Here is a 10,000-nt window from a genome sequence, read left to right on the forward strand (position 1 = left end):
GAGGAGGAGGAATGAAAAAACTGAATGAATGAAGGATTGGAGGAAGCAGCAAAAAATTAAGTATGACAAAGGCGAAAAGAAAAAGTCCACTCGTTATATATACAGTATGATGCAGTATATCACAAGGGCGGCGCGAGGGGACTGCCACAAGGGTCGACAAGGACAAAGGGGGGTGGGGGGGGGGGAAGGGGACTTATATGCATGTGGGGGGGAGAGCCAGGCCCGTCACCATGGCAACCAGTGACGTCAGCCGTCTCGTCCCACCCAGAGCCAGGCACCAACTGAGGGGCATTTCCCACCTGAGCCATTTCCTACCTGAGCCATTTCCAACCTGAACCATTTCCGACCTGAGCAATTTCCTACCTGAGCCATTTTCTACCAGGCCCATTTTTGGATATATTGTATAACTAAAATGATATATATTACAGAGAGAGAGAGAGAGTGTTTCATCATTAGTGTTTCTGTGTGCGTGCGCGCGTGTGCGTGTGTGTGTGTGTGTGTGTGACAAGAATGATAGCACACACACACACACACACACACACACACACACACACACACACACACAGGCTTTATTTCTCCTTTTCCCTTCCCTGTTCTCTCTCTCTCTCTCTCTCTCTCTTCTCTCTTAGTCATATTTCGTTTCCATTACCTTCCTTCCTTCCTTCCTTCCCTTCCATTCCCTACCTTCCTTCTCTCTCTCTCTCTCTCTCTCTCTCTCTCTCTCTCTCTCTCTCTCTCTCTCTCTCTCTCTCTCTCTCTCTCTCTCTCTCTCTCTCTCTCTCTCTTAGTCATATTTCGTTTCCATTACCTTCCTTCCTTCCTTCCTTCCTTCTCTCTCTATCTATCTCTCTCTCTCTCTCTCTCTCTCTCTCTCTCTCTCTCTCTCTCTCTCTCTCTCTCTCTCTCTCTTTCCTCCCTCCTTCCTTCCTTCCTTCTCTCCACCTCAGAGGAAATCGATTCGGAGGGCGGGAGGGAAAAATTATGACACACCGAGAGAGAGAGAGAGAGAGAGAGAGAGAGAGAGAGAGAGGAGGAAAAAATATTAAGACGGGAGGAGGAGGGAAAGGAGACAATATAAGACGGGAAAAGCGGAGGAGGAGGAGGAGGAGGAAACAGCAGGGATCGTAACCATGGTAACGGGTTGTTGCCCCCCTCTCTCTCTCTCTCTCTCTCTCTCTCTCTCTCTCTCTCTCTCTCTCTCTCTCTGATTCCTTCTTTCTGTATTTATATTTTCTACATTCTCTCTCTCTCTCTCTCTCTCTCTCTCTCTCTCTCTCTCTCTCTCTCTCTCTCTCTCTCTCTCTCTCTCTCTCTCTCTCTGATTCCTTCTTTCTGTATTTCTCTATTTTCTACATTCTCTCTCTCTCTCTCTCTCTCTCTCTCTCTCTCTCTCTCTCTCTCTCTCTCTCTCTCTCTCTCTCGGTTCAGTTCTGGTCACCTTACTATAGAATGGATATCAAAATGTTAGAATCAGTGCAGAGGAGGATGACTAAGATGATTCTTGGGTTGAGAAACTTGCCATACGAGGAAAGACTCAAACAGTTAAACTTGCATTCTCTAGAAAGGCGAAGGGTGCGTGGAAACATGATCGAGGTTTATAAATGGATGAAGGGCTTTAATAAGGGAGAGATCATAAGGTTTTGTTGGTAAGAGAACCGGGTAGGACACGAAGTAATGGGTTTAATCTGGATAAATTCAGATTCAACAGTGACAGGCAAAAACTGGTTTACTAACAGGGTGGTGGATGAGTGGAATAGGCTTAGCAGTCATGTGGTGAGTGCCAATCCAATTGTCACATTCAAAAATAGATTAGATCAATTCATGGACAGCGATATTAGGCGGGGTTAGATACACGGGAGCTTAGGGTCAAAGGAGCTGCCTTGTACAGGCCTACCGGCCTCTTGCAGACTCCTGCGTTCTTATGTTCTTATGTTCTCTCTCTCTCTCTCTCTCTCTCTCTCTCTCTCTCTCTCTCTCTCTCTCTCTCTCTCTCTCTCTCTCTCTCTCTCTCTCTCTCACGTAACATATAAATAATAATAATAATAATAATAATAATAATAATAATAATAATAATAATAATAATAATAATACCAACAATAACATTAACAGTGGTCATAACAACGTTCCTAACACACACCTATAACCTATCCATCTCTCTCTCTATCTATCTATCTATCCATCAATCTATCTATCTATCTATCTATCCATCAATCTATCTATTAACCCCCCTATTCTTTTCTCTTCAGGAGTCACCAAGATGTCACCCGTCAGAGTCACAGACATGCGGTGGAGTTGGGTTAGGAAAAACCTGCTCCTGCTGCTTACCTTCTCAGGTGTCCTATTCGGCGTGGCCCTCGGTAAGTTATAGTAAAAGTAGTAGTAGTAGTAGTAGTAGTTCCTTCTCTTCCCTTCCCTTCCCTTCCCTACCCTTCTCTTCCCTTCCCTTCCTATCCCTTCCTTTCCCTTCTCTTCCCTTCTCTTCCCTTCCTATCCTTTCCTTTCCCTTCTCTTCCCTTCCCCTCCCTTCCCTTCCCTTCCAGTTCCTTCCCTTCTCTTCCCTTCCCTTCTCTTCCCTTCCTATCTCTTCCTTTCCCCTCCCTTCCCTTCCCTTCCTTTCTCTTCCCTTCCCATCCCTTCCCTTCCCTTCCCCTCCCTTCACACTACACCTCTATGCCACTAACCTATGCCACTAATACCCTTCTGTTCTTCCTACACGTGTATGCCTCTATTCCATGCCCACTAATACCTTTTCGTTATAGGTTTGGCCCTACGAGCTGCTGGACCAGACGATACCACCATCTTGCTCATCTCGTACCCCGGGGAGCTGTTTATTAGGATGCTCAAACTCATGATTCTGCCACTAATCATCGCCTCCCTCATATCAGGTGGGTGGTGGTGGTGGTGGGGGGGGGGGGGGGAAGTAGGGTATGGATGGGAATGGAAGGGAAGGGAAGGTTAGGGAAGGGAAAGGTAGGTTATGGATGGGAAGGTTAGGGAAGGGATTGGAAGGGTAAGGTAAGGTAGGGAAGGGCAGGGTATGGATGGGAAGGGAACGGAAGGGAAGAAATAGGATGGGAAGGAAAGGGAAGGGAAGGGAAGGGAAGGTTAGGGATGGGAAAGGTAGGTTATGGATGGGAAGGTTAGGGAAGGGATTGGAAGGGTAAGGTAAGGTAGGGAAGGGCAGGGTATGGATGGGAAGGGAACGGAAGGGAAGAAATAGGAAGGGAAGGAAAGGGAAAGGTAGGTTATGGATGGGAAGGTTAGGGAAGGGATTGGAAGGGTAGGGTAGAGTAGGGAAGGGCAGGGTATGGATGGGAAGGGAAGGGAAGGGAAGTGAAGGGAAAGGTAGGTTATGGATGGGAAGGGAAGGGAAGGGATAGGAAGGGAAGGGAAGGGAAAGGTAGGTTATGGATGGGAAGGGAAGGGAAGGGAAGGGAAGGGATAGGAAGGGAAGGGAAAGGTAGGTTATGGATGGGAAGGGAAGGGAAAGGTAGGTTATGGATGGGAAGGGAAGGGAAGGGATAGGAAAGAAAGGAAAGGGAAAGGTAGGTTATGGATGGGAAGGGAAGGGAAGGGAAGGGATAGGAAGGGAAGGGAAGGGAAAGGTAGGTTATGGATGGGAAGGGAAGGGAAGGGAAGGGAAGGGAAGGGATAGGAAGGGAAGGGAAGGGAAAGGTAGGTTATGGATGGGAAGGGAAGGGAAGGGAAGGGATAGAAAGGGAAGTGAAGGGAAAGGTAGGTTATGGATGGGAAGGGAAGGGAAGGGAAGGGATAGGAAGGGAAGGGAAGGGAAAGGTAGGTAATGGATGGGAAGGGAAGGGAAGGGAAGAAATAGAAAGGGAAGTGAAGGGAAAGGTAGGTTATGGATGGGAAGGGAAGGGAAGGGAAGGGAAGGGATAGGAAGGGAAGGGAAGGGAAAGGTAGGTTATGGATGGGAAGGGAAGGGAAGGGAAGGGAAGGGAAGGGATAGGAAGGGAAGGGAAGGGTAGGTTATGGATGGGAAGGGAAGGGAAGGGAAGGGATAGAAAGGGAAGTGAAGGGAAAGGTAGGTTATGGATGGGAAGGGAAGGGATGGGAAGGGAAAGGTAGGATAGGGAAGGGAAGGGTATGGATGGGAAGGGAAGGAAAGCCAAGGGAAATGCCTCAAACTCTTATGAAAGCCTTGTCAAATGTGTGTTTCTTAGGTTCACAGTACATAAGAAGGGTCAAACTCCCACCAGGGTCATAAAACTAGCCCTGAAAATGCCTACAACTTCTACGAAAGCCTTGCCAAATGTGTGTTTCTCAGTTTCATGGTACAAAGGAAAGGTCAAACTACCACCAGGGCCACAAGACTACCACTGGAAATGCCTACAACTCCTATGAAAGCCTTGTCAAATGTGTGTTTCTTAGGTTCACGGTACAGAAGAAGGGTCAAACTCCCACCAGGGTCATAAAACTAGCCCTGGAAATGGCCACAACTCCTACGAAAGTCTTGCCAACAATAATACGGGTTCTATGTCCCTCCAGGGTCTGCCAGCCTGAATGCCAAAACCAACGGCTACATCGTGGTTCGTACAGTCTTCTACTTCATGGCCACGTCCCTGCTCAACGCGCTGCTTGGGGTCCTGCTGGTCATCGCCATTCATCCCGGGTCGCCCCTGGCCAAGCAGGTAACGTGGAGTCAAGCTATATTGCTATGCTTGCCTCTTTCTACCCGGGATATCAACGTGAAGGGAAGGGAAGGCCGTGGAAAGAGTGATATAGTATGATTTAATATGACTTCACTTCGGACAGATCACCCAGTCTGGACCATAGGGTATACGAGTGGTCTGCAGCTCTATGTAAATCTATGTATTAATCCTCCATATCCCATTCCCAGGCTCTCACGGAAGGGATGAGCACCGGGTCCAACACAACCTCCAACGTGAATATCCTGGACGGGTTTTTAGATCTAGGGAGAAACATCTTCCCAGAGAACATCTTCCAAGCGTCCTTCCAACAGGTGAGAGAGAGAGAGAGAGAGAGAAAGAGAGAGAGAGAGAGAGAGAGAGAGAGAGAGAGAGAGAGAGAGAGAGAGAGAGAGAGAGAGAGAGAGAGAGAGAGAGAGAGAGAGAGAGAGAGAGAGAGAGAGAGAGAGAGAGAGAGAGAGAGAGAGAGAGAGAGAGAGACACACACACACACACACACACACACACACACACACACACACACACACACACACATCTGCGCCATGAATTCATAAAACTTTGATAGTGACTAAACCGATAACACACACACACACACACACACACACACACACACACACACACACACATGCACACATACAGTAACTGCCTGACTGACCATCATGGAATGTTAACTGATCAAGTCTTCCCTCCTCCTCCTCCTCCTCCTAAATAGGTTCACACGGTTTACGAGGAACAGATGGGTACCCAACGTGACAACATAACCGGAATGGACGCCAAGATAACAGAGATAGTCCGATCGGTAAGTAGTAGCAGTAGTAGTAGTAGTGGTGGTGGTGGTGGTGGTGGTGGTGGTAGTAGTAGTAGTAGTAGTAGTAGTAGTAGTAGTAGTCGTTGTTGTTGGTATTTCCTTCCCTTCCCTTCCCTTGCCTTTCCTTCCCTTCCCTTCCCATTCCTTCCCTTCCCTTCCCTTCCCTTCCCTATCCTTTCCTTTCACTCCCTTCCAATTCCTTCCCTTCCCTTCCATTTCCTTCCCATTCCTTCTCTTCCCCTCCCTTTCCTTCCCTTCAATTCCTATCCTTACCCTACCCTTCCCAGCCATACCCTACCTATAGACGCAAGCTGTACCCATATCCCTCCCGCAATAGCCTCACCCTGTACCCATTTCTCCCCTCAGGTCAAGTACAGGGCCGGCACCAACACACTGGGCATCATCGTGTTCTGCCTGGTCTTCGGGACGCTGCTGGGCTCCCTCGGCAAGAAAGGCGCCGTGGTCGTCGACTTTTTCTCTGTTATTGACACCGTGATTCTCAAAATAGTCACCGGCGTCATGTGGTGAGTATAGATAGATATTGATAGATAGACAGATAGATAGATAGATACACAGATAGATAGCTGGATGGACGGATAGGTTGAGGGGTGAGGGACGGAAAGGGAAGGGAAGGGTAGGGATTGGAAGGGAAGGAGAGGGAGGGTAGGGTAAGGAAGGAAAGGTTAGGCAAGGGAAGAGTAGGGTAGGCTAGGGTAGGGAAGGCAAAGGAAGGAATGGGAAGGGAAGGATAGGGAAGGGAGGGGAAGGGTAAGAAAGGCAACGGAAGGGAAGAGAAGGAAAGGAGAGGAAAATGTAGGATAAGGAAGGGAAGGGAAGGGAAGGGAAGGGAAGGAAAGGGTAGGGTAAGGGAAGAGTAGGGTAAGGAAGGGAAGGGAGGAGGGGGTGAAGGGAAGGGAAAGAAAGGGAAGAGAAGAAAAGGGAAAGGAAGAGAAGGGATGGGAAGGGAAGGGAAAGGATTGGAAGGGAAGGGAAGGGAAGGCTCCCCCCGTTAATGGCGCAGACGAATTTTATTTATAGTGTCTGCCGTGGTTTATGGCTATTTGACTTGACAGGTTGTCCCCTCTGGGCGTTGCAAGCGTCATCATGAGCAAGATTCTGAGCGTTGAGAAGCTTGCCACCGTCATGAGTAACCTCGGCCTGTTCATCGTGACCGTGGTCGTGGGTGTCTTCATCTACCAATGGATCATCCAGAATCTGATCTACTTCATCTTCACGAGGCGCAACCCATTTGAATTCTACTTCCACCTCCTTGAGCCCTGGGTTACCTCCTTTGCGACCGCCTCTACGTGAGTCCATAGTGAGGTAGAGAGTATACATAGGCCTATACACCGGCCTATACCACGGGTGACACGGACGTACATACATAGACATACATACATACATATCTATATACATTGGGTTGTTTTATAAAGGTAAGTCTCGTGTTGCTTCAGTCTGGCCGCGGGTGAATTTCTCTCTCTCTCTCTCTCTCTCTCTCTCTCTCTCTCTCTCTCTCTCTCTCTCTCTCTCTCTCTCTTTATATTTCTCTCTCTCTCTCTCTCTCTCTCTCTCTCTCTCTCTCTCTCTCTCTCTCTCTCTCTCTCTCTCTCTCTCTCTCTCTCTCTCTCTCTCTCTCTCTCTCCTGCCTTATACTCGAGACAAGATGGTTAATTCTCTATATCTGAAACAATATAATAATAATAATAATAATAATAATAATAATAATAATAATAATAATAATAATAATAATAATAATAATAATTCAGGTAATTATATGAAGCGTAGTGCCAGACTGAGGTGCCACGGGGCTCACCACCCTACCCAGCTGTCTACCCCCTTCCCCATACCCACCCTTCTCTCTCTCTCTCTCTCTCCAAAATCTCGACCTCTACGTTTTACTCTTAATATTCCCACCCACTCTCTCTCTCTCTCTCTCTCTCTCTCTCTCTCTCTCTCTCTCTCTCTCTCTCTCTCTCTCTCTCTCTCTCTCTCTCTCTCTCTCCAAATTCTCGACCTCTACGTTTTACTCTTAATATTCCCACCCAACCTCTCTCTCTCTCTCTCTCTCTCTCTCTCTCTCTCTCTCTCTCTCTCTCTCTCTCTCTCTCTCTCTCTCTCCCGGGGGCAGCTGGGCCCAGTATAGAACAGGTATTGGACGGAACCTGACCCGACACCACCGCCACAATCGCCGCCGCCGCCGCTGCCATGGCCCTTGTGGTGCCTTGCGCGGCCTGTAGCTAGTGTCCTGCATGGCCTGCCTCATGGCCTGCACCGCCTCTGCCATCACCGCTCGCTGCCTGCCTCATGCACGCAAGCACGCACGCACGCACATACACACACACACTCACACACATACACACACACGGTCACCTTTCCTTTCCTTTCCGTCCTTCCTTCCTTCCTTCCATTCCTTACTTCCTTCCTTCCTTCTTTCCTTCCATTCCTTCCTTCCTTCCTTATTTCCCTTCCCTCGCCTTTGCTGTCCTTCATCTTCCACCTTTGATTAGACAGTTAGTGTAGCTTGTCACAAACAACCTCGTAGGGACCAGCAGGTCTGCTGTTGTTTGTTCTTCCTTTGTGTTCCTTCCTCCTTCCTCTTCCTCTTCCTCCTCCTCCTCCTCCTCCTCCTCCAAAAATTAAAGATAATCATCTCTCATTCATCGTATTCATATTATTATCATTATTATTATTATCATCATTATTATTATTATTATTATTATTATTATTATTATTATCAATATTATTATCATTGTTGTTGTTGATGTTTTTAGCATTGCGTGGCGGGCATCGGTGGATTCTAATGCTGAATGCTGAATGCTGACATTGATCTTACTTCTTCTCGGCTATATATATATATATATATATATATATATATATATATATATATATATATATATATATATATATATATATATATATATATATATATATATATATACCTATATATATATATATATATATATATATATATATATATATATATATATATATATATATATATATATATATGCCTCTGACCCCTATAGACACATACCTGACTATAATATCGGACTCGATCTCACTGTATCTGACTTTAACTCTGCGGAAAATATAGCCACATTTAACTATCTCTTGACTCTCCCATATGTGGCAATTTCTATATATGTGACTATACTCTTCTGACTATATCTACAAGACTCTCCATATCTGACTCTATGGCTGAGTTATAGTTTTCTTAGAGAATTTTTTGTCTTGGCTTTTGCTTTTTAACATTGTCTCTGTCTCTGTCTATCTGTGTATATATTTCTATGTGTCTTTGTCCGTCTCTCTCTCTCTCTCTCTCTCTCTCTCTCTCTCTCTCTCTCTCTCTCTCTCTCTCTCTCTCTCTCTCTCTCTCTCTCTGCATCTATCTATTTTTATCTAATTTTCTGTCTATATATTTGTCCTCTCTCTCTCTCTCTCTCTCTCTCTCTCTCTCTCTCTCTCTCTCTCTCTCTCTCTCTCTCTCTCTCTCTCTCTCTCTGACCATACACTACAGTACATCACATTACATTATATATATATAGTAGTTTTCAATGCTGTTATTTCTCTTGTTTCTCTTAAGGGGAGCATTCGGAGACCTCAGGCACTCTATTATACGGTCATGTGTCCTCCCTTCTAAGACTTCAAAGCCTGTATTCTTAAACGTATCGGTATATACACCTCAGTTCGCCTCTTTGAAAAGCCTCTCGTCGTAAAAGTCGCTGGGATTTTCATGGACTATTTTGTGATGCTGGTGATAGTTTGACATGGCCTCTGCATCGTGGACGGGAGAATCACCCCCCCACCCCCCATGAAAACGTCGTAACGGGAGCCAGAAACGTTGAAGAAGACAGAGATGCAGAGATAGAGTGATGCTGGTGATAGTTTGACATGGCCTATGCATCTTGGACGGCAGAATCCCCCTCCCATCCCCCACCCACCCCCACCCATTGAAAACCCGGTTAATCTTCTCTGTTGCGTAGTGTGAGCCCGATACGTTTAAGAATATGATGCCTCGGTTCTTTGCCCTCGGTCCAGCCTCTAGTGTATACCCTTTTTCCGTGCCCTTGCAAAATGGCACTAATTCTGGCACTCTGGCAAACACAGCACGTGAATGATATACTACTTAATAACAAGCGCCTCTTCTAGCACAGCCTAACACAGCCTTGCCTGACATATACTAACATAACATTGTATTATATAGCATTGTATAGCCACTGATGTATTTGTGTGTGTATTTGCACCCTTATGCATTCTTGTGTGTGTATTTGTTCTGCCCTTTGTGCCGGCAATTCCTTAGTCCTGTATAGCCTTCCAATGCCTCTATTAGTACTACATCTCTCTCTCTCTCTCTCTCTCTCTCTCTCTCTCTCTCTCTCTCTCTCTCTCTCTCTCTCTCTCTCTCTCTCTCTCTCTCTCTCTCTCCTTTTTTGCCTCAAGGGGCGGCCACGCTAGCACCACACACACACACACACACACACACACACACACACACACACACACACACACACACACACACACA

The 10,000-nt window shown here is 46.5% G+C and overlaps 1 protein-coding gene across 4 annotated transcripts in view; it reads left to right on the forward strand.

Moving 5' to 3' along the window:
* The window catches only part of LOC126995251 (excitatory amino acid transporter 2-like), a 45,940-nt gene that overhangs the window by 24,872 nt on the left and 11,068 nt on the right, over window positions 1-10,000 (forward strand). For all 4 annotated transcript variants that reach the window (XM_050854744.1, XM_050854743.1, XM_050854745.1 and 1 more), the window contains exons 2-8: window positions 2,247-2,357; window positions 2,760-2,885; window positions 4,510-4,652; window positions 4,862-4,984; window positions 5,383-5,469; window positions 5,845-6,002; window positions 6,552-6,785. In XM_050854744.1, the coding sequence (XP_050710701.1) occupies window positions 2,258-2,357; window positions 2,760-2,885; window positions 4,510-4,652; window positions 4,862-4,984; window positions 5,383-5,469; window positions 5,845-6,002; window positions 6,552-6,785 (971 nt within the window). In that variant the 5' untranslated portion in view covers window positions 2,247-2,257. The remainder of the gene's footprint in view (window positions 1-2,246; window positions 2,358-2,759; window positions 2,886-4,509; window positions 4,653-4,861; window positions 4,985-5,382; window positions 5,470-5,844; window positions 6,003-6,551; window positions 6,786-10,000) is intronic.

Source organism: Eriocheir sinensis, chromosome 7, assembly GCF_024679095.1.
Source record: "Eriocheir sinensis breed Jianghai 21 chromosome 7, ASM2467909v1, whole genome shotgun sequence".
Lineage (NCBI taxonomy): Eukaryota > Metazoa > Arthropoda > Malacostraca > Decapoda > Varunidae > Eriocheir > Eriocheir sinensis.